Below are 25312 nucleotides of genomic sequence, written 5' to 3'. Positions count from 1 at the left end.
AATATTACTTAGTCTGTATGTCAGAATATACTTGTGTTTTAACTATGGGAGCAACACAATTAAAAATTGTGTGCCTATGAGTGTTTTTTTTTCCTCGGTGTGCCCCTCTCTAAAATGTAACAGTTCATTTCAATCACCTTAAACTTATGTTAGTGTGAAACAGTGACACAATTTCCCATTTATTCACAAGAAAACACATTTTTTTAAACCAATGCTTTTATTAATTTAATGCAAAACATGATTTCCTGAAAATACTTGTTAAAACCAGCAAATGAATACATGACTTAAACCTTTTGCTTTATTCTGATTTCTAACATGTAAAGACTGTAATGAGCAAACAGCACAAGCAGTAAAGAAGCAGATTTTAAATGCACATTCTGGTCCTCGACTATTCAGTGGAACATTCTGACTTCTTGATGGTTTTCTCTGAAGTCTGCGAGCCCAAAGACACTTTACATGTATAAACCTTATCCATGTTCCAGTCTGATGGCTGGATGGTCAGAGAGCTGCTGATTTGGTAAGTCTGGTCTGGTCTCTGAACAGCAGTGCTGGTAGAGATCTGACTGCTCACTGGACTCCCACCAGCCAACCAGCTCACATCTGCAAAAGGCACAGACTGACTGGACAGACAGACCAGAGAAGCTGTGCTGGACTGGAGCTCAGCACTGGATGGAGGGAAGACTGTCAGGACAGGAGGAGGGAGGCTGGAGCCTGAAAATACATGAAGGATGTTCATGTAACAAAACAAAGAACAATCAAAGGACAGGAGACAATGATAAAAGAAGTAATAAAAACAGAAGAAATCAAGATATCAATACGTGTAATAATTGCTATACAATTTGAAAAGAAGCAATACTAATGTGAAAAACAATTTAACATCTGCAAAAATATATAGAAATAATAATCCAACATATCATTTGAATTTCTTCAAAATGTTTCCGAAATAAAATATGACTAGTTACTGTTTAACTTTTCATGTGAGACATCTTGAATTTATTTCTGGAAGTTATTTTTGGCATAACATGTCAGCTTTGGTGAGTAATTTTCTTTCATTTTTTTAAAAAACCTGTTGGGCCAGGTTCTAATCACTTAAAATTAATTTTTTAACTTCAATAACACTGTTAACTACTATTGAAGAAAGAGAAAACAGGCCTATGTATTTTTCTTTAATTGCCAACCTAAATATAAATTAAAACATTATGGAAACAATAAGAGTGAACAACAACATATTTCACATATTATCCAGTGAACAACATTTATATAAAAATATATAAAGTTGGTTTGACACATTTCACATTGTTTAAATATAATGAATTCATGTCTCCTGCACATACGACAACCTATTGAAACTATTTCAGATTGTGCAAAATCATAAAAAATGATGCAGAACAAGAAACATATTGAATTAAGTAGTCATCAGCAGATTTTTGCAAAATCTCTCTTGTTTTATGATCAGTTTAAAAGTACTTACTTGTCACAATCAGCTTGGTGCCTTGTCCGAATACCACAGTGATTCAGTTTGTATACATGGCTGTACAAAAACCTCCTGACTGTCACTGATGAGGGGAGAGGAACTGAAACATCCTGTAGAGACCAACTTTCACTGTCAACATCTCATTCCCTTCATCAATCTGTTTGTATTTTTTAACTATGTTTCTCTGTGTGTAGTCATGTTTGTTCCTTTATGTCACTTGTTTTGTGCAATATTTAATAAAGTCCTCATTATTGGTCAGAATTAATCAAGGCTGTAATGTCTCTCAATAAGATTTTACTCACAGTCTGTTTCACTATGATGCTTTCTTGGGAGAGTCTTCCCATGTCTGACAGGAACTCACTGCAGAGTCTCCTGTCTCTGCATGATTGATAATAGACTTGAAATCAGTGTTTGGTCAGGATTTAGAATTGAATTTGTCTGAGGAGAATCCTGCTGAAAAGGCAGGTGAGCTGGAAGAACGACAAAATCTCACAACTGAGGAGAAGAACCAGGAACCTGTTTGTACCAGCTGACATAAAAGCTTTCAGTTTTCAGCATTTGAGCAGAACCTCTTGTCTGGAAGAAATTGTTAGCAGGGTGGTTACTTGGGTCAACACTTTTGCTGAATCCCCACCTCTCAGAAAATAAAAACAGATTAAATAAATATGTTTTTGTCTTGTACAGGCTATGAAATGAAGCAGAAGGATCTCTTACATGTTAGAGCAGATAAAAGAGTGTAAATTGTCACATAGTGTTTGATTACTATGTCTTACAAAGAAATCAAATGTTGGCCTTGTCCTAACATTTCTTCGTTTCCATTTTTATAAATGTGTTTCTGATTAATCTAAATTAAGTTTCTTTAAATTTTCTCAATCTAGAAGATCTAATCAGAGTTTAGTGTAGCTTTAATTTTAATAGCTGCATCTTATTAACGTTCTTATTAAGTATTAAGTGTTAAACACAGTGTAACAGTGATCAAATTTGTGTAATCTAAATACTATTACATTTACTCTAGCTAGTTTTAATAATGAAGGTTAAAAATAATTTTTAAAAAATTAGATAGCCGTTGTTTAATAACGGGTTATTTGTTACCTTGAGTTTTCTTGATGGGACTATCTTCAAGTGAAACCATATGAAAAAGAAATAGGAAAAACTTATAAAAGACTTACATCAGCTTTAGCTTGCTTCATACAATCATATAAGGCTTATATGATTTACTCATGAAAGTGGCCACTTTCTCATTACTTTCATATATTGTTTTAGGAAGTATCCAAAACATTCAAGTTTCATTTATATATATTTTTCAAGGGCTCTTATATCTGTTCTCACTCTTGTATGCTTTTCATACAAGGTTCACACAAGACAGATACAAACTTTATAAGATTTAGATATATCTTTTCCATATGGGAAAGATTCTAAGAAAGCAGAAATAATGCTGAAGAGGTTTTTTCCCACAATGTAAATAACTGTGATATGGAATCATCAGCAGAGTCATCCCGTGTCTGACAGTAATGCACTGCTCCTGTTTCTGTCCGCTTGATATTTAAGTGATAATCAATATTTGATGAGGATGTAGAGTTGAATCTGTCTGAATCTTGTTTCAAAGCTGTGTGAGCTGCCAACATATTGAAATCTTAGAGCATACAGAGGAACCCCTCCTGGAACTTGTTTATAGCAGCTAACAGAATTCCTATCATCTCTCTCAATGTTGCAGTTGACAACACCTTCTTGACCTGAAGAAACTGTGTGGACAGCAGCCGTCTGGGTCAACGCTATCACTGCATCAACATCTGCCAGTCACTTTCTTAATTCCTCATCCTCTTCTGTAGAGCTAGCTATAGATTCTGAAGTAACTGAAGACACCTGCACTCCTTCCAGCCTACTTTGACTCTCGTGCATAAACGCTATAAATGAACCAAAAGCAGTGATTCTGTTTTGAAAATGTAACGAGTAGAAAGTAGATATATTTGTGTTAGAAAGTACAATAACAAAGTATTTATACTTGGTTCTTCCCACCTCTGGGGAAAGAGGTTCCAAAGCCAAGTAAGCTGCCATAATGACTTTGACAAATGCTGCAGCTCGTCTTCTGACATCTTCTGACACAAACCAATAGACGTGAAAATATTTCCCTGGTGCTTGCCTGTCTTCACTGGCTTGCTGTTCACTTCAGAATTGATTTTAAAATTTTATTGTTGACTTACAAAGCCCTGAATTGGATATTTGTCTGACCTCTTACAACCTTGTGTGCCTTCTAGATCTTGTCGATCAAATAATATTTTGCTTTTAGCCATACCAAGGTCGAGGCTGGTTCACAGAGGCGATCGAGCGTTTGGGGTTGTAATGCCTAAACTGTGATATAATCTACACCAGGGATAGGCAACTGCAGGCCTCGAGGGCCAGTGTCCTGCAGATTTTAGATATCACCCTGGGTCACACTTGAATCAAATGATTAGTTCATTACCAGGCCTCTGGAGAACTTCAACACATGTTGAGGAGGTCATTTAGCAATTTGAATCAGCCGTATTGGATCATGGACACATCTAAAACCTGCAGGACACTAACACTCGAGGCCTGGAGTTGCCTACCCCTGATCTACCCTTACACATCAGACAGGCTCCTGCTGTCAATCTTTTTAAATCTCATCTTAAAACACTTTTGTATTCATTGGCTTTTAATATAGTAAGAGAGTTCTTTGATATTTATTTGGTATTTGGTGTTTGGTACTAATATTATAAGTTATTTGGTACTAGTTATTTTGTATTTTTATTCAGTACTTTGGTCAGTTGCTGTTGTAATTAAATGTGCTATATGAATAAAAAAAAAAGAAAATAATGTTTAGACCATTAACATGATTCAACCATTTCTCTGTGTTGCAGCTGAGAACACCTTCTTTACCTGGAGTGGACAGCAGGTATCTGAATAAACACTAACACTGCATTAGCATCTGCCAACAAACACAGAAAGAACATGTGTGAAATGTCTTTCTCCAAAAGATGGGCTATGAAAAAGATGAGAAGAACGTCTTACACTTTAGAGAAGTGATGAGAGAGCAGACAGCCCCCAGCATGTTGTCAGTGTGAGGTGTAAACATCCTTTATTATTCAGCTGAGATGTGAAAAGAATTGTAGTGAGAAGAGAAGCAACAGATAAAATTTAATTTAGCTACATTTTAACTTCATATGAAACATTTTTGAACTTTAACAGTATCTATTTAGGTTGATTAATGTGATTTACTGCAGGAAGAATGTGACAGTTATCAGAATTTTAGACAGACAATCATTTATTATATTGCTGTTATTTAAAAACATGTACATCATTGTGTACATATATGTGACAACTTGTGTTGTTGGTGGTCGTCATATTCCTTGATATTTTATATACTTTCAGTGATGATTGCTAAATTGTATCAAAAAGAGTAATTCAGTGTTTATAAAAACACTCTCGAAGGTTGGTGGGTTTTCATTGATGAACATTAAAATAAATAAAACATAACAATAAACACACTATCTGAAGGTGGTGAGTTTACACTGAGTTTGTTGAATGGGTCTTTTGTCAGCATGTGAAAAAAAGAGCATCAAAAAGCAGAAGTATCAGTGGGGAGGTTTTTGTCACAGTGTAAATCACTGTGATGCGTACTCATTCACAGAGCTGTCCCATGTCTGACAGTAATAGACTGCAGAGTCTCCCTCCTCCACATTGCTGATGATCAAATGATAATCTGATGTTGACTGATGAGTGGATGTGAATTTTGGAGCAGAGAACCCAGAGCCATAGGTTGGACCACTATAGTCATAACGAAACCACAGCACAAACTGAGGAACTCCTCCTGAAATCTGTTTATACCAAAAGACATAGTAATCAGCAGTCCCCAGGTTACAGTCCATGGTGGCTGTCTCTCCTTTCCTCACTGATACAACAGGAGGTTTCTGTGTCAGCACCGTCACACCACTCACACCTGCAAACAACAAGAAGACATGGAGTCAAGAGAAGCACAAGCACATATGAATCCAACAAATAACTACTATTCGGAAGTATAAATGAGGTTCCATACATGTTAGAGCAGTGATGAGAGCACAGAGAGTCGCCAGCATGTTGTCAGTGTGTGTTGAGACCTGTGACTTAAAAAGAGATTCCACTGCTTCTGTAGGAGGAGAGGAGGTGTGAACCATTAAATATGTGACAGAAACTCAGAGAGACTGACAGGAGGAGGAGCTAAACCTGCATAGTTTGTGATGTTTTGGGTAACTTATCTTTAGCAGAGGGTAATTCTGTTTTTGTATTAATAATTATTGGTGATAGTTATGTCTCCGTCCTCTCCCTTAAAAATGTGGTGTTATATTTTATTATTATAAGTTGGTTACTAAGCCCTTCAGATTTATTATTGATGCTTTAACCATTAACAGTTTTTATATTTGAACAAAAACAAAGCAGAACCCCACTAACTGTTACAATTAATTGTTGTAATTAGTCAACAAAGAAAATGCACTAACATTCAGGATGCAACTCTTCTAATCCTGGTGCATAATGCTGGTGGTGAATACCTGTTTGCACACAGGTGTGTACAAAAAGGTACTCACAGAAATACACCATTGGTTGGCTGCTGCCTCTAAATATATCGTGATTTGTCGGTCCTGTGTGCTGCAAATAACACAGTATTTGAAGGTGTTGGGGTTTCAGTGTGTTTGTTGAAGGTGTCTTTTATCAGGATGCCAAAGAGCTTAAAAAAGCAGAAGTATCTGTGAGGAGGTTTTTGTCACAGTGTAAATCACTGTGATACCCCACTATCAGCAGAGGTGTCCCATGTCTGACAGTAATAGACTGCAGAGTCTCCCTCCTCCACATTCTTGATGATCAACCGATAATCTGTTGTTGACTGATGAGTGGATGTGAATTTTGGAGCAGAGAACCCAGAGCCATAGCCTGTTGAACTAGAGCTATGATAAAAATACAGCACAAACTGAGGACTTCCTCCTGGAATCTGTTTATGCCAGGCAGCAGCCCTGTTAGTAACAGTCCCCAGGTTACAGTCCATGGTGGCTGTCTCTCCTTTCCTCACTGATAAAACAGGAGGTTTCTGTGTCAGCACTGTAACACCATTCACACCTGCAACCAAGAAGACATGGAGTCAAGAGAAACACACTAATATTTAAATCTAACTTGAGATCTTTTCTTCAGTATATTTCAGACTCTTTACATGTTAGAGCAGTGATGAGAGCACAGAGAGTCAGCAGCATGTTGTCAGTGTGTGTTGAGAATGGATTTGTAATTTGGAAAGAGATTCTTCTGTAGAATGAGGAGAGGAGGTGTGAACTAATAAATATGTCACTGAAAGTCAGAGAGACTGACAGGAGGAGGAGCGTTGGATTTCCCCCCCTTTCTCTAACCTGTATTATTAACATTATTTTCATAAACACTGATGCTGGTAATGTCTTGTTGTTTTCTTCTTCTTTTTCCCTTTATTCATTTATTTTTTGTTTGTTTGTTTGTTTGATTGTTGTTTTGAATTTTAGAATGGTTACTATCTCCACATCTAAAGTGAGACAGGATTATAGTTGGTTATATTTTACTTAAACTTGTGCTTTATTCAAAAAATACGCCTTGATGTAACTTTTGCTAAATTTGAATTCATCGCCATCTAGAGAACACTGTTAGATATTTTTAATGATGCTGAGGTTCTTGTATATCTATCTCACTAAACGTTACATTAGTGACTACTTTCACACTAACTTGATCAGACTGCTTTTGCAGCTTTTCTCCCAGCACAGCTCTCTGCTCCAGTCCAGGTCACCTCCTGATAGAGGGAGAGCCTGATTAGCTGATCAGCCCCAGCTGCAGTTAAGTAGCAGAGGGGGTTGTTAATCAGCACAGGAGCACAGAGGCTGCAGCCTGAAAATACACAGTGTTCAGCAGCTACAAATGTCATAAAAGTCTGATTGTCTAGAAAATGACAGTAATGATATTAGCATTATTTGCAGCAACAGGCAATGATGAAAGAACAATCAAAACAAATGATTTTACACATGGAAGTCACTGGCATCTTCCCCTTTTACTTTTTCTGAGTGTTTCTTCACTAGTTTAGTATTTGGCTATGGTCAGTGTCTTAGCTGGTTGCATGAAGAAAAACCTGGACTCCAACTCCTCCAGTACGGCAGAGGAGTGTGTGTCTCTGGTCCAGTGGATTCCAGGTTCCTGCTGGTGCACAACAATACTCATGAGAAGAGAGCATACAGGCAGTTCCTGAAGACCAGGTGAACTGTATAAGAGTAGAGTTGAGAGTAGAGCTGCAGTGAAGATTAGTTACAGAGCTGGACTCCATTTAGTTTATTTTATTATGAGAAGTTCAAAGACCAAACCAAAGAGGTAAACTGCCTTTAATTTAACAAATTATAGTGAAATGCAGCCTGAAAATATAATAATATAAATCACATTTTATAGTCCAGGAAAGTCCCACAGCTGACACAACTTCATTTGCATGAAGTTATAAAAGACACCGAGACCTGCAGATGTATCCTGGACAGGAAGAGGGGGAGGAATAGATGTGAAGTTTCATTAACTGAGTGTGAAGATTTATTTACAAATTTATAACCAACGTTTTAAACCTGTGTCACCTTTCCCTTTGAGTTTTCAAGCAGAATTGTGTAATGATTTTCAGAGCATTTCTTTAGAGTAAAACAGTTAAATGTGGTTACATGTTAATTATGTTCTCATATCTTCACATTACTAAAATAAAACAATTTCAGGTTAGTCATTCTGAATTTATGTTAGTGGCTACTTAAGTGTATTCTTACTTACTAAAAAAGTAAAATGTTGTATATCCAATGCTTTTATTGATATATGAAAAATAGCAGTTTCTCTGAATATCTGCAAATAAACACGTGACTTAAACATTTTGCTTTACTCTGATTTTTAACATGCATCATATCAAATTATAACAAATTTATGTGTATAGCACATTTAAAGACTAAAGTACACCAAATTGCTTCCCAGTAATACCATAACACAGATAAAATCACAATATAAAAATTATAAATTACAGATATGAAATAATTACATAATGTAAATGCAGAGCCAGATGAAAATCGCCCTAATTAGCCTCGGATGCTAGGTTAAACAAGTAAGGTTTTAGATGTGATTTAAAAGATTGAATAGACTCAGATGCGCGAATGTCAAGAGGAAGATTATTCCATAATTTGGGTGCGGCAACAGCAAAGGCGCGGTCTCCTCTAGTCTGCAGCTGAGATCTAGGTTGCACTAAGAGCAGCTGACCTGATGATCTTAGTGCTCTCTTAGGGCTATACAGATAGAGGAGATCAGCTAAGTAATTAGGCGCCCTATTATTTAGAATTTTATAAGTAAACAATAAGATCTTAAAATCAAATCGATATTTAATAGGAAGCCAGTTTAAGTTGGCTAGAACAGGGGTTATGGAATCATACCTTCTAGTGCCGGTTAAGAGATGTGATGCGGCATTTTGTAGCAATTACAATTGCTGCAAAAGGGAAAATTGGAGGCCCAAGTTAAGGGCCACTAACACAAACCTTCTGGAAAAAGTTAACCATAGTTTTGCTAATTTATTCTGACTATATCAACAAATATCAGAGCATACGTTAAATACGTTACTACTTCATTAGTACGTCATTAACCGCTTTTGTGTTACCATTTATTCATTGATTGGAAAAAATAAACACTCTGACAGCATTTCGAAATCACTGTATGTGACTAATGTTAAGGTTTTACAATAAACGGTTCATCATTTTCACACTTGAATTTTGTCCCCAGAAGAGGGGCATTTTGTGCTACTTTAAAATCTTTATTATGTTTACACTAAATGTGCTTTTAATTTTTTTTTGCTAAATAACTCCTGATGCTCCAGTCTGACTGCTGAGCTTTGTCTTGGCAGACTGGCTCCAGGACTTCCTCCTCTGTCGTCCAGCTTTAGGTCCTGGCTGCAGTGCTAGAATCACCCGAGCAACAACGTACAGTCAGTATTTCACTGTTCATTGAGTACAAGTGGCATTTTTAGGTTTTAGCTTGTTTGCACTGTATTGGAAGAAAAAACACAGTGAAGATGATAACAGTGGAATTGTATCCTCAAATTTAGTCACAGCACTTTCAGAAAGACACCTACTGTGATGAAATACGTTCACCACTGCTGTGTAATCCATTATTGTAAAGTTAAACATTTGAGACATGATCAGAGAAAAGTCTGTTTAAATGTTTAGTTTCTATGTCATATGTCACAACAAGATCCACAGTGTGATTCAAGTGCTGGATCAGCTCTTCTAACATTTTTAAAGAATCCGGTTTAGTCTAATTATTAAATACATAGTGGAGGCTGTCATTTTTAGTATCTACATGGATGTTAAAATCACCCAGAATAATCATTTTATCTGAGCTGAGCAATAAATCAGTAAGTATTCAGAATGAAACTGAGTAAGGACCAGGGGGACGATAAATGATAGCAAATAAAATGTTTCTTTTTTTAAGTTTTCCAATAAGCTACAGGCTTCAAAATGAATTAAAACTGTCTGGGTCTTTGGTTGATCAATAAGATGGAGAAGAAGATTGCTGCCAGTCTTCATCAGCTTGTGTTTTGAGGATTCTGATGGTTAGTGTGACTCATGGGTGTTGGTTCATTTAAACAAACAGAATCATCCTGTTGTAACCAGTCATAGCAAATCAAAAATATCGATCAATAATTAAATAAAATACTAATAGGGAATTAGAAGAGAGAGACCTAATATTTAATAATACACATTTTACCGTTTTATTGTTTGGTGGAAATGAGGACACTTATATTGTTTTGTTCTTTGTTTTTCTTTGTGATGTTTTATATGCTGATTTTTTTTCTTTTTTTTTCTTTTTTTTACTGGAGAACGCAAACCCCTATTCTGCTATAAGGTGGCAATTCACACACCAATCCTGCATTTATAAATTTTCGAATTCCAATTTAAAAAAGTGTTTTTCAAAATGTTTTAAAAAATAGCGATTCCACCCCTCATTTTAATCGTTTCACTGCAGGGTCCCTTCATTCTTCAAATATTCGTGTCCAGCAGAGTGTAAATCCCAAGGCTGAACGGCCTTTGTACAAGCACACACGCTTCTTAGCAGGGCAAAGCTATGAGCACAATCAGTAACATAGAAAAATCCAGGCAGCCATATTAATCCCTGAGCTAATCTGTGAGTGAACAGGAAAGGGAAATTGATTTTGAAATGAGAAGTGGAATCGCCTTTTTAAAAAAACATCTTGAAAATCAGTTTTTAAAATTGGAATTCGAATATCGTTTTTAAATGAGGTTTTTAAAAATCATTTTGAAAATCACTTTTTTAAAGAGTATTGAAAAGCAGAAGTAATAGTGAGGAGGTTTTTGTCACAGTGTAAATCACTGTGACATGTACGCAGAAGTAGAGTCATCTGGACATCTGGACTCATAACTCCAACAGTTTTATCGCCGATCTCCGACTCATCCCAGAGATCTCCAGAACACCGGAGGCTGCCCACTCTCCCCGGCCGGGCAGAAGTGCACGCAGACGGCGCCGAGAACGTAAACAAAGGCGAGGTAGGCGCGGAGGGCTACGGGCTAAGCTAAAACTAACACCACATCGGCTGCCTTTACCCAGTATTTTCCTCGCCAATGTCCGTTTGTAACCGGTGTGTTTCTGCGTTGTGTCTGATAAAAACGGTAAAAGAAAGAAAGAAAGAAAGACCTCCAAATAAATAGCTTGCCCACTCCAGCTCCTCTCCCACAGGGAAATTGTAGAAAAGGGGCTGGCAATTATTATTACATTAAACATAAAATATGCATTTACACGTAACATATTTGATAAAACAAAAACAACAACATGAAATCCGACATACCTGATAAAAACGGTAAAAGAAAGAAAGAAAGAAAGACCTCCAAATAAATAGCTTGCCCACTCCAGCTCCTATGACCAAACACAACCAGTGGGGAAGAGGGTTAGCTTAACCCACCACAACTTCCAAGCTAGCAAGAATTATCTATTCATGCTAGTGTTCACGTTCCCTAGAACACACATATGGCACACACATACTACACATTTGTAACATCTAACAAAAACAGGCTTAATAATGATAATAATTGAACTAAAATCACAATCAGAAACATCCAGGTGGCTAAATATGCATTATATGCGTGTTTTACAGTGTTGGGAAAGAAATTACACCAACCTCTCCCACAGGGGAATTGTAGAAAAGGGGAGAGGCAAAAGGGGTACACTGTATTTATATGGTTGCACCAAAGAAGAAGAAGAAAAGAATGAGGAGGGGCTCTAACCGATAATGAACATAACTACAGGCTTGGAGGTCCTAAAAGTCAGGTATAAAGGGAAGAGTTTGGGGGTTTAGAACACATTTTGTGTAATTATAACAATGTGATTTATGACCCTGTTACATTCACCCCCCAAGAATTACACAAAATCCTAAAGAGTACACACAAAAAAATAAAATAATCAAATATATAAACCCACAATAACAGATACAGTGGCCTCAAACAAATTCACATCACATATACAATGAATTAGATCAGCAACATAGCTTCCTGACAAAGAGGATAAGAGACCTGAGACCCGCTCGGCGCCTAGCAAGATCCCAGGACACACTACAGACAAAATGAGGTGCCATTTACACCACACAAAACAGGCCATAATATCTATGGGCATCACCATCAGACTGCACAGACTGAAAAAAAAATACAGTCAATTCTGTGCTTGTATTATACTTTTCCAAAAACAATAGCAATGGACAACATACAGCAATAAACAAATTCACACATCGATAACCGCTGCTTGAACAGGTTCAACACCAAGGAGTGTCTCGAGTTGAGCCATTGATTCAATCAAGCGACGAACTGGTTTAATGATTCTACCAAAACGTGTGGTAAGTCCCTGATCCACGTCCACATTTTCGGGTTCAAGAGAATGAAAACTGTGGGATGGGAAAGCAGCAGGGGAGTCTGGGGAGGCTCCATCACCAGCCAGCCCACCAAGATCAGGAACATCCATTATGGGAGGGGTCTCAAGAATGCCATCTTCGACTGGGTCAGCGGCGGATTGCTGATGGATCCATGATAGTGTGCGGTCATCACGCTCGCCAATGCTGGAGACAGAAGCCTCAGAACGTGTAGCAGGGGGTACAGCTCCTGTGTCCCCAAAAGATGTCACAGACCCATCCAGGTCAGACTCAGGGGGGCCACTGACAACGCTCACAGCAGGATGTGCAGCATCGTCATTCAATGTTGTGTCCAAGGGCAAAAAGTTAACTTGAAGGAGCAGGTTGCGATGCACCACACGCTCATGACCTTCTTTGTCTCTGATACGGCAGATGTGAAGAGCAGGATCCAAGTCGACTACCGTGTACACAACAGGTTCCCAATTGTCAGAGAGCTTCCTTTTTCCTCTGACTCCCTTGTTTGCCAACAACACCTGGTCCCCTAGTGAAAGAGGCAGACCCTTCACCTTATTGTTGTACTGGTCAGACTGGTGTCTCTGCTCCATCGTGCTGTGTTCCTGGGCTTGGAGCATGGCAGAGCGCAGGTCATTCATCAGTGACTTGACATAGGTATCATAGTCACAAATGGTGTCATCATGAAGGACATCCCGAAACATTAGGTCAACTGGTAACCTTGGGACCCTCCCAAACATCAGGTAGAATGGCGCAAAGCCGGTGGTCTCGTGTGCCGTACAGTTATACACAAACGTCATGGACTGTATCATCTGCGGCCATTTCTGCTTAGATCTGGGGGGGAGGGACCGTAACATGTTTCCAAGGGTGCGATTAAATCTCTCCGTGGTACCATTACCCATGGGGTGGTACGGTGAAGTGTGGGATTTGGCAATGCCACCCAAAACCAGAAGCTCTGCAAGCAGTTCGCTCTCAAAACTAGCTCCCTGGTCAGAGTGAATGCGCTGAGGGAAGCCATACACGCAGAAGAATCCATCCCAGAGCTTTTAGCAACTCTCTTAGCTGTCTGATCCTGGCATTGGAATGCATGTGCTAATTTTGTGAAGTGGTCAGTAATCACAAGAACATCCACAGACTTGTTGTTGCTGTCCTCAGCTGACCAGAAGTCAATGCACACAAGTTCCAGTGGAGCACAGGTCTTAATGCTTTCCAATGGGGCCCTAGCTGCTGGCTCTGGGGTCTTACTGAGAACACACCTGCGGCAACTTCTCACATGATTGCGCACATCCTTCTCCATATCATACCAAAAGAAACGCTGACGAGCCAAGGAGAGTGTGCGAGGTTGACCTTGATGACCAGCATTGTCGTGTATGCCAGACAGCACCATTTGCTTTAGAGAGTCAGGTACCACAAACTGGAATCTCTTGTGTTTTGTCAATGGGTCCCTGACAACTCTGTAGAGGACACCATTGAGGAATGTGAGCTTGTCCCATTGTTTCAGGAGCCGCAATGTATGATGGTTCTCATGATGGCGCTCACGTCTGGAGGGTCTGCGCTTACGCTCAACATAGCGGGCTACTCTGGAGATCACAGGATCCCCTGTTTGGTGAGACAGGAGATCAGCGTGGGACAGCACATGAGAGACATCACAGTCAGGTGGACTAATGGAGGTCAGGTGACCAGCGAGGGATGTTGCACGCTGGCGAGAAGCAGACTCCCACTCACAGAGGGAAGACATGAGAGAAGACACGTCATCAGCTGACAGAGACACATCAAGCACAGCAGAGGGTGGAGCACTGTGTATCGACTGAGGTTGACAGGTCAAACGGAAGGCATCTTGGACACTGGCATCTTTCACATCACTGACTTGCTCTAGCAGCTCAAAGTAGGGCTCCGACAGGAGGCGCTGGGCCAAAAAGGCCTCACAAACGGTTCCCTGCTCAGGGTGTCTGCCACGATGTTCAGCTTTCCAGGAACATATTTGATCTCAAAGCAGTATGGTGCAAGCTTAGAGACCCAACGCTGTTCACAGGCATCCAGCTTTGGCTTAGTCAGAATGTACGTGAGAGGATTGTTATCAGTCCAGACAGTGAACTGGTGACCCTTGAGCCAGTGGCTGAACTTATCGCACACAGCCCACTTCAGAGCCAAAAACTCAAGCCGGTGTGCTGGGTATTTGGCCTGACTGCGGCTGAGAGACTTACTAGCAAAGGCTATAGGTCTTGCTCTCTCCTCACCAGCTGGCACCTGGGATAAGACAGCACCCAGCCCATCCATGGAAGCATCAGTTGAAAGGATGAATGGCCTCTCAAAATCAGGATGTGCCAGCACCGCACAGCTGAGGAGTGCACCTTGAGTTCCTCAAATGCCTTCTCGCAAGCAGGAGTCCAGTCTTGAGGGGTGAGCTTACGAAAGGTTCCAGGTTTCCGACTCCCATGGCAGCCTTTAGTCCTCTTCTGACCGGCAGTTAGAGCAAAGAGTGGCTTTGCAACACGAGAGCACCCTGGAATGAAATGCTGGTAAAACATCACCATGCCAAGGAAGGATCTCACTTTCCTCTGAGAAGGGGTGCAACTGTCACCATCCATGAGGTCAGTTTTCTGAAAACTGGCGATAACCCTCACTTTATCCTGATCAACCGAGACACCACCAGCATCCACTACATGACCCAAAAACCTCACAGAGCGTCTGAGAAAGTGACATTTTTCTGCGCCAGCTTGAGGTTGCTGGTCCTCAGGCGAGAGAAAACAATCTCAATACGTTTTAGGGCCTCCTCTTCTGAAGGTGCAAAGACCAGCAGGTCATCAAGATAACACAGGAGGCTGGAAAAGTTCAAGTCACCAAAGATACTGAGCATCATCCGCATAAAAGATGCTGGGCTGTTGCATAGACCCTGGGGAAGTCTGTTGTACTCCTACAGGCCAAGAGGTGTAGTGAAAGCCGTGTATCGTCTGTCAGACTCATGGAGGGGAACGTTGTAGAACCCGGATGTGAGGTCCATGGTGCTGAAGAAAGCATTCCCACCAAGGGCAGCAAGACAGTCAGCCTGATGGGGCAGTGGGTGAGCATCCTTAACGGTTTTGGCATTGAGCCAGCGGAAGTCAGTGCATATCCTCAAGTCACCTGACTTCTTCCAAACCATCACCAGTGGTGAGGCGTATTCGCTGGTGGACTTACTGATGATGCCTTTCATCTCCATGTCTGACAGCACCTCTCGCAACTTATGATAGTGAGCCGGGGGTACTCTGCGATAGGGAAGCCTGAAAGGGTGGTCGTCAGTGAGGTGGATACGATGGACAAAGTCTTTCACCTCACCACAGTCCAGTTTGTCTCTAGAGAACACATCCTGGTAAGTCAACACAAGCTCCACCAATTTCCTCTTCCACCCATCTGACACTTCACAGCCCTCAATGTCAATATCAGCCAACCCAACGTCTTTGAGTAGCTGTGCAGAGTCAGGCACAGGGTCTGATGAGGGGGAAAAACTGGTATGCTGGTCAGACAGAGTCTCGCAGAGACCTTGAGTGATGGGCAGGTCTTCTACAGCAATACAAGGAAAGACATCAGCAATGTTAGCATTGCGACGAAGTGTCACAGGGCTCTGTGTTGGGTTAAGGACTTTCATAGGGACCCAACGATCTCCCCACATGGGTGTTATAATGCGCCCACCATTATGTTCTTTGGAGTGGAACGGGCTGACGTGGGTTCCACAACCACAGTACTCCCTGGAGACACAAGTGCAGAAGGTGGCAGCTTTCCCAAACTACATATTCTTTTTGTGGCAGGAGAGTGATGCCCTTCCGCAACCTGACTGTACCTATTTTATCTGGCATCACAGGACCAGACCACCGTGAGATACAGCTCATCAACTGCAGAAAGTCTTCACAATCAGTGCCAGTGTAATTGGAGTTAATAAGCTCCCAGTACTTTGTATCAGCCTTCATCTTCTGAATGATGGGCCGGATCACATTGCTCCCCACAATGAGTTCATCTTTTGCCCAGGAACCACAAACGTTGGCACAAGAAACCTAGACCCATATACTTCAATGTCCAAATCATAGATGCATTTGGGTTGTGTGATAAGGCCACCACAACCAACCAGCACCACATTTTCAGGGACATGCTGCGGATTCAGAGCAACACCAGCAGCTCTTAGCTTGCAATCAGCCTCTTCACTCAGTGTGCATGACATACTCCCTGAATCAAGCATGCCTGTTAGGGAGCACCGCCACTGACTGACACTGGGGTGTAAAACAGCTCACTAGCCCTGTCAACTCTTTGTGAACCCATAATAACAGTCTTCTCATCAGAGAGGCTATTACAGCAGTTAACATATATGGTTTTTGGATCGGTTGCATTCGTGAGGGTTTCATCAACACCGCCCATGCTACCCCTCTCGTCACATGGGCTGGCTAGTTTAAAGCAGCACTGGTGGGAGGAGGGACTGACATGTTTGGTTTCTGGCGCAACTGTGGGCATTCACGCCTCATGTGTCCAGGGTCAAAGCAGCTGTGGCATAGCTTGTACAGCCTACAATGCACATGGGTTGTGTGTTCATGTGAGCCACACACTCTGCACGAAGCACGATGAGCACTGCGGTGCCCATGGGAATGACCCGTGGGTTGTGGGCGCCTAGGACCAGTGGCTAATGATGCAGTGCACATGGACAGAACCTTGTCAAACAGTGCTACCATCTGTTGAACACCTGGCTCAGTTGGAGGAGGGCCGGAAACTGGCAAAGATGGGGGCGTGACATGAGAAGTCAGGGGAGGACAAGCAGAGGGCTGCTGCACACTTACCAGGTCCGCAGAAGAAAGAGGCTGACATGTGGCTGCAGAGGGAACAGAGGGCATAGGATACAAAGATGGCTCATGTGTTACTGGGACTGCTTGAGCACCGCCGGAGTGGGGCTGGCTGTTAACAGTAACAGGACTTTGATGTGGGATGGACAGGCATGCCGATTATGAGACAAAACACTAGACTGTCTTATTTTCCTCACATAGTTGTCCAGACGGCTCTGAACCTCAGCCGCAGTCCATTCCTCAGGAGCCTTCAGTTGAAAAGACAAGGCAAGACTGTGATCAGGACAGTGATTAATGAACATTGAAACAACCTCACTACTGGGGTCCTCTACCAGTTTGCCACGCCTGCGGAGACACTCATCAGCAGCATCAATAGACTTGTTCAACCGGATCCAGTAATCCATGGCATTCTCACCTGGACGTGGCACAGTACTGTAGAAATCTTTCATGGGTAGGCTGGAATATGTCAAGTCGCTGAAGTTAGACCTCAGTATGTCAAACACAGCAGTGATAAGATCATTCCCATTCAACTCAGGGCGCAAACGGTGACACCTTGACCACATCTCTGGCTTTGCCAGTCAGTCTAGACATTAATATGGCAAACATTTCTTCATCTGTATCACAGCTGATTCTGTGCAGATAACATCTCATCATGTCCTCCCATTCACTGATGGGGAATAGATCCGTGTTGTCACCCTTGAAGTATGGTGGAGCTTTGGTGTCTGACTGAACAACAACCTTCAGCTGGGACTGGTCATTGCAGCTCGAGGGCACATTCTGGGAGACTGTGGCTGGGTGGGGGCCGGCTGGTGCATAGAGTTAAGAGAGGATGTGATATTTTCCCCAATTTGCTTTGCTAAGTCAGTAATCAAGCTGCTCAACATGTCACTAGTGACAGCCTGGGTGTGCATTTGGCATTCGCGAGCAGCTGGTGTGGAGCTAGCTGCTGGCATTAATGGTGAGTGCATCACTGACTGGTCTACAGTGTGGGCACCAATACCGGGGCTACTGGCCTACCCCTCCCAAAACACTTTGGAGCAATCTGATGACCCCTCCCAAACCAAAGGTCATATTACTCCCTGCAGAGAACAGATCAGGCATAGCACTATCCGCAGTTTCCTCACCTAACATGTTGACCCAAGTGAGATATCACTGTTCAACAGCAAAAAAAAAGAAAGAGCCTAACCCACACACGCAATTATACAAAACTTCACAAAACAATGAAAAGTGTGGGGGAAAAAAAACATCAAAGAATCAAAACACCATAGAAAAGAAAAGAAAAACAATTAAAACAGGCTGTAAAAGTCAATATCAATAGAAAAAAAATAAATCACAATCTGTACCTGTATAATTTGAGGCAACAATATGAAACAGTGACAGAAATGATCACCTATGTATTTGCCCTTTAAGTTCACAGTGACGGAGATGCCTGCGAGCCAAATTGCAGGGCATCGATCACAACGCACGATATAAAAACCTGTGAGTCAAAGCGCAGGGCACAGAACCCTGGCACACAGCGCACAGCTGCAGAGAGGAGGCGGGAAAACAGCGGCAGCAGAAGGAGGAGGAGATCGCGGACTGGCGATGTGACGGGTCACGGCACCAAGTGTAACCGGTGTGTTTCTGCGTTGTGTCTGATAAAAACGGTAAAAGAAAGAAAGAAAGAAAGACCTCCAAATAAATAGCTTGCCCACTCCAGCTCCTCTCCCACAGGGGAATTGTAGAAAAGGGGCTGGCATTTATTATTACATTAAACATAAAATATGCATTTACACGTAACATATTTGATAAAACAAAAACAACAACATGAAATCCGACATACCTGATAAAAACGGTAAAAGAAAGAAAGAAAGAAAGACCTCCAAATAAATAGCTTGCCCACTCCAGCTCCTATGACCAAACACAACCAGTGGGGAAGAGGGTTAGCTTAACCCACCACAACTTCCAAGCTAGCAAGAATTATCTATTCATGCTAGTGTTCACGTTCCCTAGAACACACATATGGCACACACATACTACACATTTGTAACATCTAACAAAAAACAGGCTTAATAATGATAATAATTGAACTAAAATCACAATCAGAAACATCCAGGTGGCTAAATATGCATTATATGAGTGTTTTACAGTGTTGGGAAAGAAATTACACCAACCTCTCCCACAGGGGAATTGTAGAAAAGGGGAGAGGCAAAAGGGGTACACTGTATTTATATGGTTGCACCAAAGAAGAAGAAGAAAAGAATGAGGAGGGGCTCTAACCGATAATGAACATAACTACAGGCTTGGAGGTCCTAAAAGTCAGGTATAAAGGGAAGAGTTTGGGGGTTTAGAACACATTTTGTGTAATTATAACAATGTGATTTATGACCCTGTTACACGTTCTCTGGCAAACAAAATGGATGAGATACGGCTCTCCATCACTAACAACAGATGGATTATGGACTCAAATGTCATGTTTTTCACCGAAACATGGTTGAACAACAGCTGCCCGGACAATGCTATCGAGTTAGCAGGACGCCACACACACCGAGCCGACAGGCTAGCAGATGACTCCGGCAAGACCAGAGGTGGAGGTTTGTGCATTTATATTAACAATGCTTGGTGCATGAACTCCACTACTACTGAGAGTCACTGCTCACCTAATGCGGAGTTTTTAATGGTCAAATGCAGACCTTACTATCTCCCCAGAGAACTCACTTCGATCATACTCACTGCAGTATATATCCCCCCCGACGCTAATGCTAGGTTGGCCATGAAAGAACTTTCTGCAGCCATTAACAAGCACCAGAATAAACACCCCGAGGCTGCTTTTATTGTTGCTGGCGACTTCAACCACACCAACTTAAAGACAGTCCTCCCCAGATTCCACCAACATGTCTCCTGCCACACCAGAGGAGACAAGACTTTAGACCATGTTTATTCCAACTTGGCTGGAGCCTACAAAGCAACACCCTCCCCCACATTGGACAATCGGACCATCTCTCTGTTCCTCACACCTAGGTATTCACCACTCATCCAACGTGTGAAACCTGCTGTGAGGACAATTAAAGTGTGGCCAGAGGGGACAGACACAGTGCTCCAGGACAGATTCAAAAACACAGACTGGAATATGTTCACCCACACAGACCTGGACCAGTACGCCTCATCTGTACTGGATTACATCTCCGAAACCACAGACAGTGTCACCACCCAGAAACGGATCACCATGTACCCCAACCAGAAGCCTTGGATGAACCGGGATGTTTGTCTCCTCCTGAAGGCCCGCAACACCGCCTTTAGGTCAGGAGATGCACACGCCTACAGTACAGCCAGGGCTAATCTAAAGAAGGGCATCAAAAAAGCCAAACACCATTACAAAAAGAAGGTAGAAGAACACTTCTCCAACTCCAACCCCCGACGCATGTGGCAAGGACTCCAGACCATCACAGACTACAGGACCACCAAACCCTCCCCCACATCCTCTGATACCTCCTTCCTCAACGAGCTCAACAACTTTTATGCTCGTTTTGAGCGAGGGAACCCCACAACCACAACCATAACAGACATGACGCCAGACCACCAACCTCTGACTCTCTCCCCACCGATGTAGGAGCGGTGCTGAGCAGGATCAATGTCCACAAGGCTGCAGGTCCTGATGGTATCCCAGGCGTGTTCTCAGAGCGTGTTCTGGGGAGCTTGCAGGAGTGCTCACAGACATATTCAACCTGTCCTTGGCCCACGCTGTGGTACCGACCTGCTTCAAATCCACCTCCATCGTCCCGACACCCAAAAACTCCAACCCATCTAGCCTCAATGACTACCGCCCAGTAGCCCTCACCCCCATCATCACTAAGTGCTTAGAGCAGCTGGTCTTAGCACACTTCAAATCCTGTCTCCCCCACCCTGGACCCCCACCAATTTGCATACCGCCAGAACAGGAGCACAGAGGATGCAGTCTCCATCGCACTGCACTCTGTCCTCTCACACCTGGACAACAACAACACCTACGCCAGAATGCTGTTTATAGACTTCAGTTCAGCATTCAACACAATCCACCCCTCACAACTCATCAGGAAACTGACAGACCTGGGCATCAGTTCCCTCATCTGCAAATGGTTACTGGACTTCCTGACCAACCACCCCCAACATGTCCGGCTGGATAACCACTGCTCATCTACCATCACAATGAACACCGGTGTACCACAGGGCTGTGTGATGAGCCCTTTCCTCTACTCCCTCTTCACCCACGACTGCAGACCTGCTGATGGTTCCAACACCATCATTAAGTTTGCAGATGACACCACGGTGATTGGCCTCATCAGTGACAACGATGAGGCCGCCTACAGGGAGGAGGTGGATCGTCTGGCTGAGTGGTGTGACACAAACAACCTGCTGCTTAACACCGAGAAGACTAAGGAGCTCATCGTGGACTACAGGAGGAATGCTGACCCACATCCACCCATCCACATTAAGGGGATGGCTGTGGAGCGTGTGAGCAGCTTCAAGTTCCTGGGAGTCCACATCTCCGAGGATCTCATCTGGACGACCAACTGCTCCAAGCTGGTCAAGAAGGCTCACCAGCGCCTCTTCTTCTTGAGGACTCTGAGGAAGAACCACCTGTCCTCAGACATCCTGGTGAACTTCTATCGCTGCACCATCGAGATAATCCTGACCAACTGTATAACAGTCTGGTACGGAACTGCTCCGCCTCGGACCGGAAGGCGCGCAGAGGGTCGTGAAAACTGTCCAGCGCATCGCCGAGCACCACTTCCTGGCATAAAGGACATCTACAGGAAGCGGTGTCTGAAAAGGGCTGGGAAAATCATCAAAGACCCCAGTCACCCATCACATAGACTCTTCACCCTCCTGCCCTCTGGGAGGCGCTACAGGAGCCTCCGGACTAAGACCACCAGGTACCGGAACAGCTTCTTCCCACAGCTGTCAGACTCCTGAACTCTGCCTCCTGACATCTGACCCACGTTAAACTCATGGACTGAACATACACACACCCACAACCACTAGCACTTTACCACTACTGTATAGTTCTGTGTAGATAATCATTCTGTACATACGATAATTTTTAATCCCACAACTGTTTATAACTTACATAGTTCACATTCTGTATAACTGTATATCTCAGATTTCTGTATAGTTTTTATTTCATATTTATATCCTGTTCATAGCCTGTACATAGCTTGTACTCACTACAGCCTGTACATACTTATAGAATATTCATAACATACTTCACACTGTGTACATTATAACATACCATAATAGACCCATTTCTGTAATATACTTACACATCTCTATTATTGCTAATTTATATTGTAATATATCTATATCTATATCACGACTAAAGCACTTTCTGGATGGATGCAAACTGCATTTCGTTGCCCTGTACCTGTGCATGTGCAATGACAATAAAGTTGAATTCTATTCTATTCTATTCTATTCTATCATATGTGTGGCAGAAATACTGAGCAGAGTCTCCTGTTTCTGCCTGTTTAATTATGAACTGGTAATTAATATTTCATGATGATTTAGAGTTTAATCTGTCTGAGGAGAATCCTGTTCCAAAGCTAAGCGAGCTGCCAGAATGACGAAATCTTAAAACATACTAAGGAGCCTCACTAGGAACTTGCTTGTATCAGCTAACATAATTTCCATCATATCTCTCTATGTTGCAGCTGAGAACAGCTTGTTGACCTGGAGAAACTGTGTGGACAGCAGGTGTTTGGGTCAACACGATCACTGCATCAACATCTGCCAGGAAACACAAAGAACATGAGTGAAAAGTTTACCTCCAAAAATATACACCCTAAAGCAGAAGATCTTACATGTTAGAGCAGTGATGAGAGTACACAGGTTCCACAGCATGTTGTCAGTGTGAGGTGTAAATGATCTTTACTGATGAGGTGAGATGTGAGTGGGATTGTAGTGAGAAGTGAAGAGATACTGATCCTTATAAAGACACAGAGGAGAGCCAAACAAAATGATTTTCATTCATAGTGTAAAACACATTAAATGTTTCTGGTTCATGTCAACCTACACATGTTCATGAAAATATTAAAGGAAATAAATGTTTATCATTGCTTACACACTTCAAACTTTAATTTAACAGCCGTATCACTTCAAATGAATAACTTTTATTTAATCCCATTGTGTAACAGTAAACAATATCTGTGTAGTCTAATTATTGACTTATATACTGCAGCTGGAAAATAACAGTTATCAGAATTTTAGGATTATAAACTAGGGTCTATCAAATTTTGATTATTTCAAAATAACGTGCAGTAAAACAGGAATTTTTATGTTTGTTAACTTAGTGTGTATGATCATTTGTGTTATTATAGATAAATGTGCATATTCCACAAATTCTTTTTTATTTTTTAAATTTATTTATGGTTTCAATGGTAAATGGTAAAATGCTTTAAAAAGAGGAATTTGGTGTTTATTCACACATTATATGTTATTGGTGGGTTTACAATGAGTTTGTTTGACAGCTCTGTTATCAGTATGTGAAGAGACTCAAAAAGCAGAAGTAACAGTGACGGAGTTTTTGTCACAGTGTAAATCACTGTGATACGTGCTCATTAACAGAGCTGTCCCACGTCTGACAGTAATAGACTGCAGAGTCTCCCTCCTCCACATTGTTGATGATCAAACGATAATCTGATCTTGACTGATGAGTGGATGTGAATTTTGGCGAGGAGAACCCAGAGCCATAGGTTGGAACACTACTGCTATGAATGAAATACACCACAAACTGGGGAAATCCTGAAATCTGTTTATACCAACGAACAGTGTTGGGGAGTAACGGAATACATGTACCGCCGTTACGTATTTAGAATACAAAATATGAGTAACTGTATTCCGTTACAGTTACCATTTAAAAAGGTGGTATTCAGAATACAGTTACTTTGTTGAAATAAATGGATTACACGGCGGTACTTCCCTGTTTCATATTGTCGCGGGTCAGGACTATTTGGGTTTGTTTGACAGCTGTTCTGTTGTTCCAGGCGGCAGCGTTACGGTTGCCATGGTTACAGGGTGACGCGCTCTCTCTGCGTGTTTCCTGGGTGAGAGAGCGCTTTTTTGTTGTTGTGCTAAGCTAATAGACAGAATGCTACAGGCATGGCCCTAAAGAATGTAGCCTGATGGGCAGTGTAGTCCGTGCTGCAGGGAGAATGGACTGCCATACACGTTATGTGTCTGTGAGCGAGGGAGGGAGAGAAAGGAAAAATCCGAGCTGTCACGGAGCAAAAACGGGAGCTGGAAGCATGTAAATATAATAATAACCACAGCAGCCAAGAAGAGTGCCTGACGAGCCCATTTGTAAGTAAGCTATTAAGACTCAACTGTACACTGTGTTCGTGTTTTCCTCCGGAAAAATAAGTTCAGTTGGAGAAGCCTTTCAACGCCTCTCTCTCTCTCTGCAAGCAAAGTTGACCCAGACAACAAAGTAAAGCTAGTTTTCGCTACCAGCCCGACACGGAACCCACCGTATTAGCCAGAGGTCCCTTTACTACGGTTCGGAGCCATGGACCTTCAGTAACAGTAATAAATCACAGCAATAGTACATTCACGTAGTTGTAAACAGCACGATAATATATTAAGTAATCCAAAGTATTCAGAATACGTTACTCTCATTGAGTAACGTAACGGAATACGTTACAGAATACATTTTGGGGCATGTATTCAGTATTCTGTAGTGGAATACATTTTAAAAGTAACCTTCCCAACACTGCCAACGAACACCACTGTTAGTAACAGTCCCCAGGTTACAGTCCATGGTGGCTGTCTCTCCTTTCCTCACTGATAAAACAGGTTTCTGTGTCAGCACCGTCACACCACTCACACCTGCAAACAACAAGAAGACATGGAGTCAAGACAAACACACTGACATATGAATCCAACAAATAACCACTAATCTGAAGCATAAATAAGATTCCATACTTGCTAGAACAGTGATGAGAGCACAGAGAGTCACCAGCATGTTGTCAGTGTGCGCTGAGAATGGACTTGGAACTTGGAAAGAGATTCAACGCTTCTTTAGGATGAGGAGAGGAGGTGTAAACCATTTAATATAACACTGAATCTCGAAGAGGCTGATAGGAGGAGGAGCTTTAGTTTGTG

The 25312-nt window shown here is 42.0% G+C and overlaps 1 protein-coding gene and 1 gene segment (V, D, J or C); both read right to left on the bottom strand.

The window, feature by feature from the left end:
- Positions 1–220: 220 nt before the first annotated feature.
- On the bottom strand, positions 221–25217 carry LOC116316192 (immunoglobulin lambda-1 light chain-like). 2 transcript variants are annotated; one of them, XM_039611542.1, is made up of 5 exons: positions 25133–25217; positions 24934–25036; positions 23763–23979; positions 1472–1505; positions 222–711 (listed from the first exon to the last, which is right to left on the bottom strand). In XM_039611542.1, exons 1-5 carry the CDS (start codon positions 25170–25172, stop codon positions 389–391), a joined length of 717 nt encoding a protein of 238 aa, XP_039467476.1. In that variant the 5' UTR covers positions 25173–25217; the 3' UTR covers positions 222–388. The 2 variants fall into 2 exon arrangements, with proteins under 2 accessions (XP_039467475.1, XP_039467476.1); XM_039611541.1 differs by lacking the exons at positions 23763–23979; positions 24934–25036; positions 25133–25217 and adding exons at positions 6252–6577; positions 6669–6745 and having other exon boundaries at positions 221–711.
- Positions 4935–5636, bottom strand: LOC120439991. The segment is given in 2 exon segments: positions 4935–5429; positions 5526–5636. Coding segments are annotated over 2 exon segments (375 nt in total).
- Positions 25218–25312: the final 95 nt, after the last annotated feature.

This window comes from Oreochromis aureus, linkage group 4, assembly GCF_013358895.1.
Source record: "Oreochromis aureus strain Israel breed Guangdong linkage group 4, ZZ_aureus, whole genome shotgun sequence".
In the NCBI taxonomy this organism is placed as follows: Eukaryota; Metazoa; Chordata; class Actinopteri; order Cichliformes; family Cichlidae; genus Oreochromis; species Oreochromis aureus.
The sequence above is the reverse complement of the archived record's forward strand: the minus strand, read 5'-3'. Positions and strand labels throughout refer to the sequence as shown.

Coding starts and splice junctions, on each gene's coding strand:
- LOC116316192 (XM_039611541.1), bottom strand. CDS start 6,708: ATGCTGCTGACTCTCTGTGCTCTCATCACTGCTCTAACAT. Junction 6,578..6,668: donor TCTCATCACTGCTCTAACAT/GTAAAGAGTCTG, acceptor TCTTGGTTGCAG/GTGTGAATGGTGTTACAGTG. Junction 1,506..6,251: donor ACACCTCTGCTGATAGTGGG/GTATCACAGTGA, acceptor TGAATCACTGTG/GTATTCGGACAAGGCACCAA.